This window comes from Balaenoptera physalus, assembly GCF_965194825.1.
Source record: "Balaenoptera physalus genome assembly, chromosome: 16".
Classification (NCBI taxonomy): Eukaryota; Metazoa; Chordata; class Mammalia; order Artiodactyla; family Balaenopteridae; genus Balaenoptera; species Balaenoptera physalus.
In genome coordinates this window covers 26,262,306-26,281,924 of record NC_138898.1, presented here as the reverse complement: position 1 = coordinate 26,281,924, position 19,619 = coordinate 26,262,306, and the positions used below count along the sequence as shown (strand labels likewise).

At 44.7% G+C, this 19,619-nt stretch overlaps 1 protein-coding gene across 4 annotated transcripts in view; it reads left to right on the top strand.

The window, feature by feature from the left end:
- Positions 1-302: 302 nt before the first annotated feature.
- Positions 303-19,619, top strand: part of MAPRE1 (microtubule associated protein RP/EB family member 1) — a 30,522-nt gene continuing 11,205 nt past the window's right edge. The window contains exons 1-4 of one of the 4 annotated variants that reach the window (XM_082432240.1): positions 303-441; positions 5,180-5,303; positions 16,506-16,651; positions 18,360-18,567. In XM_082432240.1, the coding sequence (XP_082288366.1) occupies positions 5,183-5,303; positions 16,506-16,651; positions 18,360-18,567 (475 nt within the window). In that variant the 5' untranslated portion in view covers positions 303-441; positions 5,180-5,182. Of the gene's footprint in view, positions 442-5,179; positions 5,304-16,505; positions 16,652-18,341; positions 18,568-19,619 lie in introns of all 4 variants that reach the window. The other 3 variants (XM_082432238.1, XM_082432241.1, XM_082432239.1) reach the window with 3 other exon arrangements.

The following is a 19,619-nucleotide window of genomic DNA, read 5'->3' as shown; positions in this document are numbered from 1 at the left end:
CTTCCTCAAAGACCGTATTGATTTATTTTTTATCCAATAACTCATTTTTGTAGAAATTCATTGTAAAACCAATTTTTTTGGCTACTGGGGTGTAGAATTTGTAACTGGATCCCGCCTTCTAGGCGGAGTCACCCCGGCCCGAGGAGGGATCTCATTGGTTGCGGCAGACCACGCGGCTGCATTGCCCCGGCAGCCGGCGCCCCGCCCCCTGGGCACCCCAGCCGTCGATCAAGGGTCGGGCTCCGCCCCCAGTGCGCGGCTTAGTCCCTCTCTATAAAAGGAGCCGGCGGGCGATGACGAGCCTTTACGTCGGCGCGTAACGGGGGTGGGGTGCGTGTGAGGTCATCGCGCGGGCGGGCGGGCGGGGTCAGGCGGTTTGAACGAGACGAAGACGGAACCGGAGCCGGGTACGGTCAGCGGACGCGGTCCAGCCGAGAGCTGGTGAGCCGGCTAGCGGGCACGGGGCGGCGGCCGGGGGCGGACGGGCGGGCCTCGGGGCGGGTAGAGCGCCGGCGGGTCCTGCGAGCGGTGCTCGGGCCGCTCCCTTCAGCGGTGCGGTTCGGGCCGGGTGGGGGAAGGGCGGGGCCGTGACCCGGCGCGCGCGGGCCGGGCTGGGGGGCGCGCGCTCTCCGCTCTGCCGGGGGGCGGGGCCTCGGGCCGGAAGTGGGGGCTACCTCTCGGCGGCGTGGGGGCTTATGGGCCGCGGCCGAGGCGTGGAGCCCGGACGGCGGAGGCAGGAGGTTCCGGGGTGGCTGGGCCGGGTAGGGGGCGTGTGTGTGGTTGAAGTGGGTTCTGCTGGGAGGTCTGAGGACCCCCATTGTAGGAGACGGTGCTGCCTGATGATTAAGAGTTCGGGTTTTGGATTCATACCTGTATTGAATTCCCTGCTGTGCGATCTTGGACAGGTGCTTTAACCTCTCTGGGCCTCAGTTTTCTCGTCCGTAAAACGGGGGACAAAGATACTACATGCAGAAAGCTCTCGTCGTGGTGCATAGCAAAAAAGCAAAAAGCATGCCAGCTCACTGGACTTCCTTCTTTCTTCATCGGTATTTGTTGAGCGTCCACTAGGTGCTAGGCACTGTGCTAAGCGCTGGCTATACACCCAGGAGCAGGAGGGCAAAGGCCTGCTTTCTAGGAATCTACATTATGGTGGGAAGACAGGAAATGAGAAAATTAATACCTGGAAAAGATAATTTTATATGCTCACTGGGAAGACAATATAACAAGGTGACATGAACAGTGCCTTTTCAGTCCCTGCTTCACAGCTGACCTGGGGTGCTGCAGGGCAGAGCTTGGCCTCTCCTCCATTTTGGGAATGAGACTCCTGAGGCCCATTGAAGGAAGGTACACCGGGCCTGCCATCCACCTCTGTAATGAGGTATCTCTAAGAGTAGTAATCATAGCTGTTTGCTAATTGGGCACTTGCTGTGTGCCAGGTGTTGTGTGGCATTATATCATTTAATATTACACTGTCTCTAAGAGTTATTGTCTTCAGTTTACAGATTAGGGGACTGAGGCTCTGAGAGATGATTTGCTTTATGGTGTCCAGCAAGTGGCTGAATCCACATCTGTGACTCTTGAGTCCAGGCCCTTAACCTCTGTATTATGCTGCCTCCCTGAGGACCAGATCTAGAGGGCATGTTTCATCCAATGTGCCCTTTGCGGTGGTGTGTCAAAGTGTGTAGTGGTTTCTGGCACATAGGGAAGCTTAGGACATGCTGTGCTTTCACTCAGATTCTCATTTAATCCTCACCACCATCTTGTGATGAAGATATTGTTCATCTTTTACAGGTGAGCTCTTTGTGATCCGGAGAGGTGAAGTATTTACTTAGGATCACATTGCTTTTTTTCTGGTGGCACCTTCCTCCCCCTCTTTCCATAGGGCTCAGTATGGTGCCTTGAAAGTAATAGGTGCTCATCAGCCATCAGTGAATCAAAGTGGGTTTGGGGGCCTGCTAGGAGACCTGCTGAAGGAGAAGAGATACCTGGAGAGGCAAGGGGGAGCTTTTTTCAAGGCACTTGAAACCTGGATCAAGGAGCCTTTTAAGGGGGTGAGGTTTGCGTGGTGTTCATGGGGTCTTCCATTGACGCCAAGCAGTGGGATCCTTGTAGAGGAAGAGTGAGCTGTCGCTAGCTGTAGCTGATGCTCTGAGAATTGGGCTCTGTTTTGACTGCCCGGAAGAGCCAATTAAGTAGTTGAGTTAGTGGATGTTTACTGCACATCCACAGGGTGCCTAACCCCATGTATTTAGTGGTTGCAGAGTTTGCAAAGCACATGGGGCCAGGTATTAATGTACTGCTAATGAAAGAGTTTTGAATTATATGATGATGAAAGGCCATTAATGTTTTCTGAGCTGGGGTGTGGTCAGGAGACACACGTGGCTTAACCAGCTGCTTACATTTTATGGCAGCATGACACACACATTACCCGATGTATGTGTGTATGAATGTCGCCAAAATAGATTACAAGTGCTCAGCCTGGGACTGTGGTGGTTTTTGTTTGGATGTGTCTCGCCTTGGTACCTGATAATAGCATTTTGCACACAGTATGCATTTCATTTATTCATTCATTTGGGGATTTTAAACAGAGGAGACACTTAGTCTTATTTTTGATTCAGAAGATTCTCCTTGGCTGCTGTGTAAAAACAGTTTGAGTTAGAGACTAATTTGATGGCTGTTGTGGTGGATGGAGATGAGAGATGGTGGTGGCAGGTCTCAGGCACTGTTTTTGGTGCTGGAGATAGGAGGATGAGTGAGACAAGGTCCCTCCCCGCCCTGGCGCTTGTTTGTTTAATACCAAACCATTTTTTGTGCATTATCTCATTTAAACCTCACCTCACCCTTTTCAGATAGGTAGCATTAACTCACAAGATAACTGAGGTATATTGAAGTTAAGTAACTTGCCCAAGGTCATACAACTAATGAGTGACAGCCTCACGTTCAAACCCAAGCTTCAAATACTCAGCTCTTGGTATGGAGCAAATTGCCTACTGGTCCAGATCTCATCCGGGAATTATTCAGAAATGAAGAGGTAATGACAGTTGCAGAGGTTTGAATGAAGTGCTGTGGGATTAATTTCCCAGTGGAGTCAAGAACTAAATTGTGTTGGCTCCTTGTATAACATGGTTTTCTCACTTAAGTTTAAGTAATAGTGTTGATAGTTTGCTTTCTGAAAAAAGTTTACACAGACACATTTTTCTGTCTCCTGCCAGCCTGAAAACAGGTAGCATTTACTGAGCCCGTCGTGTGCAAGGCAGTGTGCCAAGTGCTGTGGGGGATGGGGGAATGTGGGATGTGAGGGCACAGACCTGCCAAGTCATTTATCTCTCTAGACCGCAGTCACCTCTGTTCATAAAAAGGGGATTGGATGGGAGATCTTCGTCTTCCGGCTCTCACATTCTGCAGCTGTGACTCGTGAGGTGTGCAGGAGACACGTGGGAAGTCTAGCTAGTCGCTAGGTGAAGGAATGAAGTGCCACAAGAGAGCATGGCGACCCATGGTGGTTCCAAATTTGCTCTGAGTTTTTTTCCTCCTGTTGGTCATATTGATGTCATATGAAACAAGGAAAATAACAAGTGTCAAGGTCATCGTGAAATTTAATATTTTATAGTCATGTGTCCTCATGGTAATTGCCCATGGATTTCATTTAGATCTGGATACACCTGCCCTTATCTCGTATTGCTTGAGTCTTCCCTTCCCACTGTCTGTTCTCCACCAGCTGTCAGGATGATCTTTTTCTTTTTTTCTTTTTTTTTTTTTTTTAGCCACACTGTGCCACACGGCCTGCGGGATCTTAGTTCCCCGACCAGGGATCGAACCCGTGCCCCTGGCAGTGGAAGCATGGCATCGTAACCACTGGTCTGCCAGGGAAGTCCCAGGGTGATTTTTTCAAACTTAAACGAGAATGTGATTCTACCCCACTTAAATCCCCACAATGGATTCCTTAACAGTTAAAGAATAAAATCTAAATTCCTCATCACGGCCTGCAGAGTCCTAACAGGATCTGGCTTCTTCACTTCTTTTCCCACTTCTGTTCCTGCTATCCCTTCTGCTCACTGGGCTGAAGGCACCCTTCTTCCACATCTCCGCGGGGTTGCCTCCTTCTGATTCTTAAGCTCAAACATCCACTCCGAGAGGCTTTCCCTGACCACATTCCCCTCCACCCTCATTGTGTAAATGGTCGCGTGAAATGACATTTGTTTGTGTATGTGGTCAGTGTCAGACTTGTACTAGAAAGTGAGCTTCCTATGGACAGGCAACTTGTCTTTCCTGCATATCTGTTTCCCTGTCCCTAGAACAGTGCTTGGTAAACATTTTCAGTTAATGTGTTTCTCTGTGCTTGTTGTTTTGAATTGGAAAGCCTGGCAGAAAGGTGAGGGGCAGATTTTCTTGGGGAGGGGAAAGAATGTGGGTGATGGGGCCGGGCAGACTTGGCTGCCGGTTCCTAGGGCTTCTGTGCTGCACCTTTTTCCTTATCTGTAAAATGAGGAGAATAAAGTGAGCCTTGCAGCAAGTTGTTGGGTTAAGTGACAAGTGTCTGCTAAGCTCCTGGTGCTTAGTAGGCCCTCAGATGCCCTGTCTTCAGGAGACTCAGCAGAGAATTGGTACTAAGGTCTCTTCACTGTGAGGTCATTTGCCAACACCTTGTAGTACTTAGGTTATTGAAAAGGTTATTTACTTTTTTGATTATAAAAGTGGACATAGTCTTTAAAGAAAATTTGGAAAACTTCATAGTGGAAACTATAAAGAGAAATTAATACAAAAGCCCACCATCTGAAGAAAACTGGTGTAAACATTTTGATAAGTTAGTGGATAAACTTGGATTGACGTTTTCTAAGCAGAGAACATTTTTGCTTGTGCATCAGCCTCCCTTCATAAAACACTTAATCATTCCTTTACTTAGTGTTTTTTGTAGCTTAAAATTTTATACCAATCACATTAAAATGGGGCTTGAATTTTAGGCTGGCTGATGTTGGGCAGTTCATTTCAGGTCGTGTTTATTCATGGAAATCCAGGCTCGTGGCTGGAATCCTAGTGTCTCTGGTTTGGCCTGTTGGTGAAGAAGGTGAGGCTTATAAATTGAGTGTCCCCACAGGTCTGCTCTGGTGACTCCAGGAAATGCTTGCTCCTTCTTGCTGCCCAATAACACGAGTCCTTCTCTTTTCCTCACATGCTATAGAAGATGGCAGTGAATGTGTACTCAACGTCGGTCACCAGTGATAACCTCAGTCGACATGACATGCTGGCCTGGATCAATGAGTCTCTGCAGTTGAATCTGACAAAGATTGAACAGTTGTGCTCAGGTAAGAGAAATCAGTCGGCCCCTTTTCCAGAAAAGCCTGCGGGTCCTTCAGGGATGCACAGGCCCGTATCTGATTGCAAAAGGTGCAGGTTCAGGTTCTGTGTTGGGGCTGCCCCATTTCTTTCAGCTCTGCCCTGGTTCCACTTCTGAGAGGAACTGTGCTTAAAAAGAGTGTGTTTTGTTCTGACCCGTGTGTCCACCGTCTCCTGCTGTAGAGGCTCCATTCTGAGGCCTGCAGCTTAGTCCCAGCTTCTCCATCTACACTGTTGTGCATCCAAATTTGAAGTGACTTATTTAAGGACAATAATTGTAATTGTTCTAGTTCTATATTAGTTTATCAGTGGTGTTTCTTTTTTTTTTTTAAATTATTTATTTATTTATTTTTGGTTGCATTGGGTCTTTGTTGCTGCGTGTGGGCTTTTCTTTAGTTGTGGTGAGTGGGGGCTACTCTTCGTTGCGGTGCACAGGCTTCTCATTGCAGTGGCTTCTCTTGTTGCGGAGCACGGGCTCTAGGCGCGCAGGCTTCAGTAATTATGGCACGTGGGCTCAGTAGTTGTGGCTCACGGGCTCTAGAGCGCAGGCTCAGTAGTTGTGGTGCACGGGCTTAGTTGCTCCACCACATGTGGGATCTTCCCGGACCAGGGTTCGAACCCATGTCCCCTGCATTGGCAGGCACGTTCTTAACCACTGTGCCACCAGGGAAGCCCTCAGTGGCGTTTCTTATTCCCAAGTAGCACAAGCCCAAACTCAGGCAAGTTTGCCATTTTAGCCACAACTTTATTGACCTACTGTTTACTAAGAATCCGGCAGAGAGGTAATGATTTAAAACAAGAACAAAAACATGTTCTGTTTCTGTCTATACTAATTGTATAACCTTTAGAAAACTAGAGAGAAGAAAATAAAAATTGCTGGTCGTTTCATTTAGAGAAAGCCACTGCTTGGGTGTTTTCTGTGCTCACATACATTTGTATATATTCCAGCTTTTTTTCACTTAACATTAAATTGTGGATATTCTCTAGTGTCTTTCACTGTCTTGGAAATAATTACGTTTAATGGCTGTATACTATTTCTTTCTGTAGATATGGTGGAGTTTAATATCTTCCCAATTTTTGGACATTTGGTTATTTCCAACTTTTCTTTCTTTTTTCTTTTTATAATTCTCAGCTTTTTTTTTTAATTTCTTTTTTTTAATATATATTTACTATTTTTAAAAAATTATTTATTTGTTTATTTATTTATTTTTGGCTGTGTTGGGTCTTCGTTTCTGTGCGAGGGCTTTCTCTAGTTGCGGCGAGCGGGGGCCACTCTTCATCGCGGTGCGCGGGCCTCTCACTGTCACGGCCTCTCTTGTTGCGGAGCACAGGCTCCAGGCGCACAGGCTCAGTAGTTGTGGCTCACGGGCCCATTTGCTCCGCGGCATGTGGGATCTTCCCAGACCAGGGCTCGAACCTGTGTCCCCTGCGCTGGCAGGCAGATTCTCAACCACTGCTCCACCAGGGAAACCCTCTTTTTTAAAAAATAAATCTATTTATTTATTTATTTTTGGCAGAGTTGGGTCTTAGTTGTGGCACGTGGGATTTTTTTTTTTTGTTATTAAGTTTTGTAACCTTTCAGATGATTGTAGAAATGTACAGGCATACCTCGTTTTTTTGTTGTTTTTGTTTTGGTTTTTTCTTAAATTTATTTACATTTATTTATTTATTTAGCTGCGTCGGGTCTTAGTTGCAGCACGTGGGCTCTTTGCGGCACACAGGCTTCTCTAGTTGCGGCGCGGGATCAGTAGTTGTGGCGTGTGGGCTTAGTTGCCCAGCAGCACGTGGGATCTTAGTTCCCCGACCAGGAATCGAACCCGTGTCCCCTGAATTGGAAGGTGGATTCTTTTTGGTTTTTTTTTGGCTGCGTTGGGTCTTCATTGCTGCACGTGGGCTTTCACTAGTTGCGTCAAGCCGTTGCTACTCTTTGTTGCAGTGCGTGGGCTTCTCATTGTGGCTTCTCTTGTTGTGGAGCACAGGCTCTAGGTGCGCGGGCTTCAGTAGTTGTGGCATGCAGTCTCAATAGTGGCACACGGGCTTAGTTGCTCTGCGGCATGTGAGATCTTTCTGGACCAGGGGTCGAACCTGTGTCATTGGCAGGTAGATTCTTAACCACTACGCCACCAGAGAAGTCCCTGGAAGGCGGATTCTTAACCACTGGACCACCAGGGAAGTGCCCACGGATCTTTAGTTGTGGCATGTGAACTCTTAGTTGTGGCATGTGGGATTTCGTTCCCTGACCAGGGCTCGAACCTGGGCCCCCTGCATTGGGAGCATGGAGTCTTAGCCACTGGACCACCAGGGAAATCCCTCCCCTGTGAGATTTAATCTCAGTTTTATAGATAGTCAGACAGGCTTGATGTGAAGTTGTACAGTGAGACAGAGTGGCCCAGGAGTCATGCTTATTAAACATCAGTTGCTTTGTTAGTCGTAGGCACTGGCTGTTAGTCTTAGATCCGTGCTGCTTTCCCCCTACTTTCTGTTAATTTCCTCAGTTTCACTGCCACATCCCCATTTGTTGGAGGCTTTTAAAGCACTTGTTTGCCTTGTGATTAATGGGGGGGGATGAGGTCATCTTAGTGTTCATTGGAGCCAGCTTTTTCACCAGCAGTTTCTCCCTAAAAATTACCTCTTTCTATTATAAATATACTCCAAGATGTATTTCACTTAGTTAATTCAAAAATGAGATCTCTTTTCACATGTAGATAAGTTGTATATGTGCTGATCTGGCTTCAGATTTGTCTCAGACAGGGAGCTGTCATGAGTAGTCAGGACTGGGCATGAAGAGACTTCAGTCTGCACTGAGCCATGTGACTTTGGACGAGCCCCATAACTTTTTTTAAAAAAATATTTTATTCTTATTTATTTATTTTTATTTCTTGGCCGCTCCATGCAGCATGTGGGATCTTAGTTCCCCAACCAGGGATTGAACCCACACCCCCTGCATTGGAACCACGGAGTCTTAACCACTGGACCACCAGGGAAGTCCCGAGTCCCATAATGTTCTGGTTCCTCATCTATAAACTGGGGTAGTAGGATCTGGTTCACCTTTTGTGCTGTTGTGAGGCTTACCTGTAAAAATAGCTCTCAGATACTGATTCTGCACCAGACCCTTGAGATGAACCTAGGTCTCTCAAGGGGCAGGACACATTCTCGTTTTACACAGGAGGAGACTGCACGGGGCACAGCTTAGACGTTATAGAGCCTGATTTTGAACCCAGGATCTTTCTGACCACACAGCCTGTACTCTTTTCTGCTGTATACATGCTCTGTCTTTTTAAAAGAAGCATTTGGAGGAGAGTTGAACAAATGTAAATTACATATTATCAATTATAGTGATATTGTCTCATTAAAAATCTGTGAAGAGTTTCAACTTTGCCTGCTGCCTGCCATTTTTCGTATCCTAGATAAAGGGCTTTTCCCCAGTATAATGTGCAGAATACTTCTTTTTTTTTTTTAATTAATTAATTTATTTTTGGCTGCGTTGGGTCTTCGTTGCTGCACGCAGCCTTTCTTGTTGCAGCGAGCGGGAGCTACTCTTCGTTGCGGTGAGTGGGCTTCTCTTGTTGTGGAGCATGGGCTTTAGGCATGTGGGCTTCAGTAGTTGTGGCATGTGGGCTCAGTAGTTGTGGCTCATGGGCTCTAGAGCACAGGCTCAGTAGTTGTGGTGCACGGGCTTAGTTGCTCTGTGGCATGTGGGTTCTTCCCAGACCAGGGCTCGAACCCGTGTCTCCTGCGTTGGCAGGTGGATTCTTAATCACCAGGGAAGTCCCAGTGCAGAATACTTATGCACGTGATTTATAAACAAACTTCTGTTCACAGCTAGTTCACCTTTTGAGAGCCGTGTGGGACTTTTCTCAGAGTATGTAGAAGGTTGTGTTGTGTTTCACATTGGTCTTTAGGAAATGGGGTCTCAGCTTCAAGTATGAGACCAAACAGGATGAGCCGCAGACACCGTGTCCCCGAAAAAGGTCTGCTGCCTGGGGATTGGAGTCAGAGAGAAAGTGAGGCTCCTCAGATCCTTGTGTTTACTGAAGCCCGAGGAGAATCCGAGTGACGTTTAACACTGGAGCCTGGTCCCTCCTGGTCTTACCTCTGATGAGCAGGGGGTCATGCAGATCAGAATTCTCTACCAAGCCCAAGCTTTGAAAGGTAGGAATAGGTTTTTCCCTTGAGAGGGCAAAGCTCTGAGGTCCTACACTACTCATGTGCTGGCTGCCTGTGAAATGGCTGAGTTTTATCAGCATTGTGGGCTCCCTGCCTCCAACAGTGAAGTGAGCCATTGCTTGGCTCTTGTAGTGAGATAAGGTGAGGATGACTTTCAGTGATAGAGCTGGCCGCTTGTTTCAAGATTCATTACATTCCATAGTCTCTCTGTTTTGGAGAGTTAGTCAAGTATTTTGAAAAGATAGTCATCAAGGAAAAAACCCTGATCACAGAGAAAGATTCTGATGGGATCGCTTGTGTCAGAAGGGGGATGCTGAAAAAAAAAGGGAGTTCCCTGGTGGCCTAGTGGTTAGGATTCTAGGCTTTCACTGCCGTGGCCTGGGTTCAATCCCTGGTTGGGGAGCTGAGATCCTGCAAGCCAAGAGGTGTGGCCCAAAAGAAGGGGTAGGGGTGGGGGTGCCATTTGCTTTCCATTCCTCTCTTTCTTCGATTCCAGTCCACAATCAGGCCCCTTTGCGCTTTTCCAAGGGCCCAGCATAGTGCTCTGAACATGTCAGGTGGCCCTCACTGAATGTTCTCGGATCCCCCTTCCTTGCCTTCTCCCCTCCATCCTGGCCTCCTTCACAGTTCTGTGCTGTACAGAGTAGGAGAGGTGTTCTGATGCTCCCAGGCAAAAGCTAGGTTTCCTTTTTTCTTAGCTGATTGTGGGGCCCTGCCAGCCCTCGAGTTGATATAAACTAGCTTGTCAGTCTTGCTCCCAGAGCTGCTCTGAGAGTGAGACCAGGAGCCTGACCAGGCCTCACCCACTTTGTTTTCTCTTCAAGTTGGCTCCCTTTTCCAGACACTCCATTCTGGGCCATAATTCCACCATTCTTCTAGTGTCGCAGGCCTGAGAATCATCTTTTTAGGCTAACTCACAAAGTTCTCTGTGTCTTCTGCAGGGTCTTTTGCTGTAACCCCTTCTCAGTTTGCAGGCTGCTGCCATAGTGGCCTCCTAACAGGGCCCTACGTTCCCTGCAGGCTCCCCTCCCCCACTCTTCTTTTATTGTATCAGATAGTCTGCAGCCTTCAAAGAGACCATTTTTTATGTCACTTCTCTGCTCAAGGAAGTATCTCTTTAAATTTTTTTGCCTAATTCTTCAAGTACCTCTTGGTGTTAATTAAAGCAAGAGACAAGAAACTTATTTTCTTCTGATTATAAGTAATTAGGTCTTCTTCACAGAAACATTAAGAAGAAAACCATAATCTGCTGTATTGTCACAAGTGATAGTCATTGTTATCTTTTAGCTGTGTTTTTTCCCCCTAATTACGGTTTTATTTATTGAACTCTTACTATAGGCCAGGCACTTTCTAAAGTGCTTTACCTATATAACCTCGGCGTGGGGGGGTGGGGGGGAGGTAAGGACTGTCATCCCCATTTTATAGATAGAGAAACTGAGACAGAGAAGTTAAACAGCTTGCCCAAGTTTACTCATTTTAGCTGTACATTCAGTATTTTCTATAATTTAAAAACATAATTGACATACTATTTGAATAACTGAAAGTCTCAAATGCTTTGAAATTCAAAAGGAACAAAAAAACAGTGAAAAGTCTCCCTGTGAAAAGTAAGCCCATCTACTAGCCACCCAGTTCCCCAACCCAGAAGTAACCAGTGTTATCAGCTGGGTGGCCTCCAGAGAGAGTGTATACAAGCAGAAACATCCATCTGTCTGTATTTTGTGTGTGTGTTCTCTTTCCCCCCTTTTACACAAGTGGTAGTGTTTAATTGCACTGGACACTCTGGAGAGTGTTCCATATCCATGTAGCAGGTGCCACTTTCTTTTCTTTTATGGCTGTGTAGTACCATAATTTCCTTGGATCAGTCCCCTATTGATGGACATTTAGTTTGTTTCCAGTCTATTGCTATTACAGACTGTTGCAGTAAGTAACAAATACAAGCACACAATGTTGTATGGTTTCTTTTCTTGCTTTTAAAATTAAAATAGGATTATGTTTCACTTGTGAAAATGTCTCGAGGCCGACTTTTAATGTCTGCATTAATGACTCCTCACAGCCTTCTATTTCCAAATTTTATTCATCCTTTAAGATGACTTAAGCCTCATCTACTTCCGAAAGCCTGAACACTTTTACATTTAATAGAGTGTTTCCTATGTGTAAAACTTTGAGGACTCTTAATCTAGAGTTTTCTGATAGGAAGGCATCTATCCTTTTTTTTTTTTTGGCCGTGACAGAGTATGTGGGATCTTAATTCCCTGACCAGGGATCGAACCCATGCCCCCTGCATTGGAAGTGCAGAGTGCTAACCTCTGGACCGCCAGGGAAGTCCTGAAAGGCATCTATCCTGTGTAGAATATTGACTTCAGCTTTCATCTAATTCTCCAAGGGACCCTTGACCCAAAAGGGTTGAGAGCCAGTGCACTTGAGATATTGCAGGCTTTTGGAGAAGGGGCTGCATTGTGCCCTTGTGTGTTCTTTGCTAGTAGCACAGATCCTGGTAGAATGGGGCTGTGGCAGTCAGCAGAGACTTGGTGGTTGGTGCCATGACACAGTTGGTCCAACCCTAAATCTGTCTGCATTTTCCAGCCACAGATTTTACATGGACCTGTCCTCCTGCCCCAGATCATTGGGACAGCAGCCATGTAAGAGGGGTCCTCTTCTTCTTCTTCTTTTTTTTTTTTTAATTTATTTATTTTTGGCTGCATTGGGTTGTCGTTGCTGCACGTGGGCTTTCTCTAGTTGTGGCGAGCGGGGGGGGCTACTTTTCGTTGAGGTGGGTGAGCTTCTCATTGCGGTGGCTTCTCTTGTTGCGGAGCACGGGCTCTAGGCATGCGGGCTTCAGTAGTTGTGGCTCGTGGGCTCAGTAGTTGTGGCTTGCAGGCTCTAGAGCATAGGCTCAGTAGTTGTGGTGCACGGGCTTAATTGCTCTGAGGCATGTGGGATCTTCCCGGACCAGGGATTGAACCCACATCCCCTGCATTGGCAGGTGGATTCCCAACCACTGCACCACCAAGGAAGACCTGAGGGGTCCTCTTCTTACCCTGCTTATGTTGCCAGCCTTTGTTATTAAGGCAGAGACTGGAAGGAAAGCCCCTTTTAACCTCTTCTGAAACAAGCTGAGACATATACAGGCCAGGAGTTTTGAGCCCTTTTGTAAAAAAGCAGCTGACAGACTTCTTTGTAAAAAACATTTACCTTCTTTTTTTGTGTTCTGATTATAAAAGTAATATTCATTGTAGTACATAATTAATATTTTAAAAATAGAATGTATTCAGTACCAGTCCCCAGATATGGCCACTGTTCAGTCATTTTTGATCTATAAAACAATAACTTTGTATGGTTTAATCTAATACATTGTGTTTTCTTTCTATTTTTTAATATTATTTATTTATTTAAGTTATTTATTTTTGGCTGTGTCAGGTCTTAGTTGTGGCACGCGGGATCTTCGTTGAGACACGCGGCATCTTTCCTTGCATTGTGCGCGCGTCTCTCTAGTTGTGGCATGCGGGCTCTCTCGTTGAGGCACACAAGCTTAGTAGTTGTGGCTAATGGGCTTAGTTGCCCCGTGGCATGTGGGATGTTAGTTCCCTGAGCAGGGATTGAACCCATGTCCACTGCATTGGAAGGTGGATTCTTTACCACTGGACCACCAGGGAAGTCTCCACATTGTGTTTTCTTCTAGTCTTTTTTTTTTTCTATGCATATATATTAAGATGGATATTTTTACATATATGAAGACATTTTATAGATATGTTTTTGTATCTTGCTTTTTCTTGTAATATTAAATCTTGAGCTTTTCCCCCCACAATTTTAAAAAAATGTGCTTTGGGGCTTCCCTGGTGGCGCAGTGGTTGAGAATCTGCCTGCCAATGCAGGGGACACGGGTTCAAGCCCTGGTCTGGGAAGATCCCACATGCCGCGGGGCAGCTGGGTCCGTGAGCCACAACTACTGAGCCTGCGCGTCTGGAGCCTGTGCTCCGCAACAAGAGAGGCCGCGATAGTGAGAGGCCCGCGCACCGCGATGAAGAGTGGCCCCCGCTTGCTGCAACTAGAGAAACGAAGACCCAACACAGCCAAAATAATAAATAAATTAAAAAAAAAAAAAAGAGTTCTATAAAAAAAAATGTGCTTTGAGTGCTTGCATAATATTCTCTTAGGTGATGGTGTGCAGATTATGTAATTGATTGCTCCTACTTTGGGACATATAGGTTGCTTCCATTTTTTACTCTTGTAAATAAAGTTACACAAGTTTCATGTGTAAATCTTTGCTGTATTTTTTTAAAATTGGTATTACTTTATTAAATTCACTTTTTTTTTTTTTTTTTTGCTGCACTGGTGGCTTGTGGGATCTTAGTTCCCTGACCAGGGATTGAACCCAGGCCCTCGGCAGTGAAAGTGCAGAGTCCTAACCACTGGACTGCCAGGCTATATTTTTTAAAAAAATCATTTCCTTAGGTTGGCTCCCCATGTGTTTATCAGCTGCTTACATTTTTTTGTGTGAATTGTCCAGTTGATTTGTCTATTTTTAGTGGGGTCTCAGTGTTTTTCTTTGTTAACTCTGTTTCAGTCAGAGTGTAGCAGCATGGTATACCTCTTTCTTCCCTGATTCAGGAAATGCTTCTTTATTCCAGGGTAGGGTGTTCTAATATGGTGTATAATGACATGGAAAAGAGCAATGGACAGGGAGTCAGCATACCTGGGGTCTGGTTCTAAGCTTGGTCTCTTGCCTCTGTAGTCTTTGGCTACAGTTTTTGGTCCTCAGTTTTTACATTTATAATGGCTATAAGGATTCTTCTATCTCTAAAATAAAAGCAACATTCTTCAAGCAGGTTTTTTCTGAGAAGCAGATGACTGCTGTTTTGAATGGAAAGTCCCACGAATGGCCTGAGAATTTAGTAAATGCACATTATTTTGCTGGTTCAGAAAGAATATCTTTCGTGTGTAAAGCAGTGCTGTGGGTATAGATGCTTAATAGATTATCTTCTGTGTGTGTGTGTGTTTTAAGTTGATTTGTATGCATCAGGATCCAAACCAGATCTGTACATTGCAATTGGTAAGTTATGACTTTTAAATTTCCTTTATTTTACTTATTTATTTTTGGCTGCGTAGTCTTCGCTGCTCCAAGCAGGCTTTCGCTAGTTGCGGCGAGTGGGGGCTACTCTTCGTTGCGGTGCACAGGCTTCTCACTGCGGTGAGAAGCTACTTTTCGTTGAGGTGGGTGAGCTTCTCATTGCGGTGGCTTCTCTTGTTGCGGAGCACGGGCTCTAGGTGCGCAAGCATCAGTAGTTGTGGTGCCTGGGCTTCAGTAATTGTGGCTCGTGGGCTCTAGAGTGCAGGCTCAGTAGTTGTGGTGCATGGGCTTAGTTGCTTTTGCGGCATGTGGGATCTTTCCGGACCAGGGATCGAACCCGTGTCCCCTGCATTGGCAGGCGGACTCCCAACCACTGCGCCACCAGGGAAGCCCAGTGCCTCCATTTTAAAAAGCATAAATATTGCTAATTCATTGCCTGGTACCTAATTCCCACAGTGTATTTCTGTTGGATGAGTAAATAAATCAGCCACCTCAAGAATCAGGCTTTTGGGCTTCCCTGGAGCAACTAAGCCCGCTTGCCACAACTGCTGAAGCCCATGCTCCGCAACAAGAGAAGCCACCACAATGAGGAGCCCGCACCTAGCAACGAAGACCCAACGCAGCCAAAAATAAATAAATGAATTTATTAAAAAAAAAAAAATCAGGCTTTCACTTTCTGGTGCTCCTTTCTACTAAGCATGTCACTCAGGTCATTGAAGTGCTTCTGCTTTCTTTGTATCTTTCCAAAAATAATGATAATGGCACTGTTTATGCCAGATCTGGCAGGGAGCCAATTTGGCCTGATGTAAAATAAGTTGAATATGCGTATTAGGGCGGCCTCGTTCTGCACAACACCTGTTGCTTAGTCGCTGGATTTCTTGCCTCCTTTCCTGAAAGGGCAGTAAGTGCACATGAAGCCTGCCCTGTATTAGGAGAGTGTATTTTGGTAGGCATTAGAGAAGTAACATTCCTGGAAATATTAAGTGCCAAGAAAACACTTTTGGGGGTGGTGATGGATAAAAATGGGCAAATGGAGGAAGGAGTGAAATTGGGGAGCAAATGGGATGAAATATATGCAATAATTTCTTATAGTGGCCTTTAAAATTGAAAAAATTTAAATGGAGGAACACAAAAATGTCTTCTGTTCAACTTTGTTTATAAAATGATAGGTAAGTTTATTTAGAGATGTAAAAAGCTCAGGGAGGCAAACATCTTAGAAAAAACTTTTTTTTTAAACCTGTGTCAGAGGATGGATCTTTGAAATACTGGGGAAATCCCTCCTCCCGCTGACATTCATTTTTCTTTGTAGTTGTCATTTTTTTTTTTTTTTAAAGAATCACTTTACTTTTTTTTAAAAAATTATTTATTTATTTATTTAGGGCTGTGTAGGGTCTTCGTTTCTGTGCGAGGGCTTTCTCCAGTTGCGTAAAGTGGGGGCCACTCTTCATCACGGTGCGCGGGCCTCTCATTAACGCAGCCTCTTGTTGCGGAGCACAGACTCCAGACGCGCAGGCTCAGTAATCGTGGCTCACGGGCCTAGTTGCTCCGCGGCATGTGGGATCTTCCCAGACCAGGGCTCAAACCGGTGTCCCCTGCATTGGCAGGCAGACTCCCAACCACTGCGCCACCAGGGAAGCCCCTGTAGTTGTCATGCTGGTTTTCTTATAAAGAATAGTTTAAAAATTTCATGGGAACATTCCTCTTCTCGTCATGGGGTTCCAGGTTGCAAGTGTGTTGTAGAACTTAACAGGTAAAACCACAGTCCTATTATCAATTTCGAAGTCAAGTGGTAATGAAGCTTTGGGGTTTTGTAGGTCCACTTCACAACTTTTAAAATTTAGTGGGTTAAGCAGGTTTGGGTAAATTTTCACCCTGCTGCTTTAATAGCTACTGCATTTAATGACCTAGTGTGTATTTTCTTCTGTTACTCATTCAGGGGCTGCCTATTGTCAGTTTATGGACATGCTGTTCCCTGGCTCCATTGCCTTGAAGAAAGTGAAATTCCAAGCTAAGCTAGAACACGAATACATCCAGAACTTCAAAATACTACAAGCAGGTTTTAAGAGGATGGGTGTTGACAAAGTAAGTAAACTTTATTCTTTCATTTAGGGTGTTTCTTAACTAGTGGTAATTACTAAGGATACAGATTCTGGGCCATGACTTTGGACATTTTTGTTTTTCTTTTCCCAATTTATATGGTTATCTTTTCTCCAGTTAACAGTTTACTGGGAGCAGAGTTTCCCTCTGCTTTCCTACCCCCGGTTCTCTTACTGTCTTCTTTCTTCATCATGAAGTTGGTAACTGTCTGAAAGATAAATCTGTAAATCTGTACCCATGATTTTTTTTTTAAATTTTATTACTGTTTAATTTCTATTAGTCTGAGGTCTAACTCGTTTAATCTCTGAATTTACTTCTGTAAAGCATACCATATGGTAGAATAAGTAGCTCTAATAGAGAAGATTCTAGAACTTGATTTTTATAGCAAAGTACAAAGAAGATGGCTGGCAGGTGCTGGAATGTTCCCTTTTGCCCCCAAGGTTATTTGAAGCTACCAGAAACACAGACCACCAGGCTTCATTAGGGTAAATAGCTTTGTTTTAGTAGATAACAGATTATTGCAAAATTAAGTAGTTTCCCCCCATTAGAAGGGCTTATCCTTTAAGCCATTTTGGGGGGGGGGGCATTTTTTTTAGTAAAGCTTGTAATCGTCCCCTGATTATCTTGCTGCTGTATCTGGTTTTTATTTACCTTGAAATCAGTCTTACTTTTATTTTAGTTTTGTCTCTGTACAATATATAAAATACACATTTGTGTTGGAAGAATATCATTTAGTTATCAGGCATAGTTTAAACTAGGTGTAGCTTATTATACGCAGTAATTTTTCTTTTTCTTTTTATGGAATTTATTTTTTTGAATAAGGAAAATTTCTGAAGTATGTAAGTTAGAGAGAATAGTGCAGTGATCTCCCATGTACCTCAGTGATTATCAGCTCATGGCCAATTTTGTTTCATGTATACCTCTACCCCACCCCCTGTACTCGTGGATTATTTTGAAGTGAGTTACATAACATTTTATTTGTAAATGTTTCAGTATCACACAGAGAAATTTTTAAAAATTTATTTGCTCAGATGGGTGGATATAGTTCAGATTGTAACTGGAATCCTTGAAGAGTTAAAAGATAGTTAAGCTCTGGCCAGCAGTCCCACCATTTGAAGTAATACCTGGTAACACAGTATTCTGGTACAGTAAAAAACTTACAGGTCCTTTAAAGTATGTTTTAATAGGACTGGAATTACTTGAAAAACATATCATTTTGTAGAAGTCTATCCCAGGACTGATTCCATACCTTGACCTATTTTTAAGGCAATTTTTTTAGCACAGTTCGTCGTGGATGCCTGTGGTTAGTTTGTGCTCTGGATTTCGTACCTTGTGACAGGCACCGTGGCCGTGCAAGTTCCATGGGAGCTTTACTCTTTACAGTGGAATGACATATCTTAGGATGTGTTTGGATGTGTATATGTGACTTATGTATGATACTTGTTTCTTTTGCATTTCTGATTTCTTTTGATGGACTTAGAGGGGGACTGGCTGTTGTTAAGTTCTCTGTGGAAGGCAAATTGAATGAAACTTGCTCTACAAACTTCCAGGGGCTTACTTAGCACTTAGTTCTTGCCTCTAAAATATTTTTTTCTCCTTTGGCAGAGCCTTATACTGATTTGATGGACATGTTTGATGCTTGCCAGAAGCTTCTTCTAGCTTTTGGGCTAAATAGTCTTGTGTTTCTCTACAGATAATTCCTGTGGACAAATTAGTAAAAGGAAAGTTTCAGGACAATTTTGAATTCGTTCAGTGGTTCAAGAAGTTTTTTGATGCAAACTATGATGGGAAAGACTATGACCCTGTAGCTGCCAGACAAGGTCAAGAAACTGCGGTGGCCCCCTCCCTTGTTGCTCCAGCTCTGAACAAACCGAAGAAACCTCTCAGCTCTAGCAGTGCAGGTAAAACAAACGAACAAACAAACCAAAAAAAACCCAAAAACCCACACACAAAAAATACCATTTCCAAATACATTCATTCTTATAGTATTCAGTCAGAAGGGTTTGGGTAGCCGTAGGCTTCGGGAGCTTAAAGAGCGTAAGCCCAGCCATATGGCAGAGGCATGGATTGTGGCATCAGGGTCCTGTGTTTGTTCTTAGATCTCTGGAGCCCTGTGTAATCACTTCACCTCTACCCTGCTGTTTCCTCCTTTGTAAAAGGTGAATTTCAGTACTTGTCCCCAGAGGGCTGTTCTTGAGGCCTGAATGAGTTACTGTATCGATTTTGCCAACACACTTTAGTTGTATGGAATAGAAGTCCCTCAGGTTAGCTCACATAAAAGAGAGTTAGTTTGAACACAAGGGCATTTCATCTTAGAGCCCTCGGATGGGAAGTTGCAACCATACCTGAACTCCCAGGCACTGAAGGCGCTTTCTAGGTCTCTTGGGGACTGCTCTTGGCTCTGCGTCATTGTTCTGTCTGCAGACCAGCTTCCTGTGCTTACTCACGGCTTCCCTACCCTCCCTAGAGTGCTAAGTTCTGTGATGCCAGCAGAATCTAGGAGTCAGGGGGAGGCTGTTTTTAGAGACTTTCTTTAAAAGTCTTGTCCTGGTGGGTTTCCCCAAATTGTTTGCAGTAGTACACTCACAGAACATATACTTTGGGGCAGGGTGGATGTTCTGCAGGTGCTAACTCCTCCTCAGAAGGTGGCAAGAACGTCAGTTAAAGTCGCATAGTACCTTGAGAGAGAGGCTGATCCATCTGGTAGGCAGAGAGGGACATGAAGTACTTTGTAATTTTGATAGCTTTATTGTGCTCTGATTCACTTACCATACAATTCACCCATTTAAAGTATACAATTGAATGGTTTTTAGTACATTCATAGATGTGTTCTACTATTGCCATGATCAGTTTTAGAACATTTTCATTACCCTCCAGAAGAAACCTCATGTGTGCTTAATAGCAGTCACTTCCCATTTTCCCCCAACTCTCCTCCCTCCCTGCCAATCCTAGG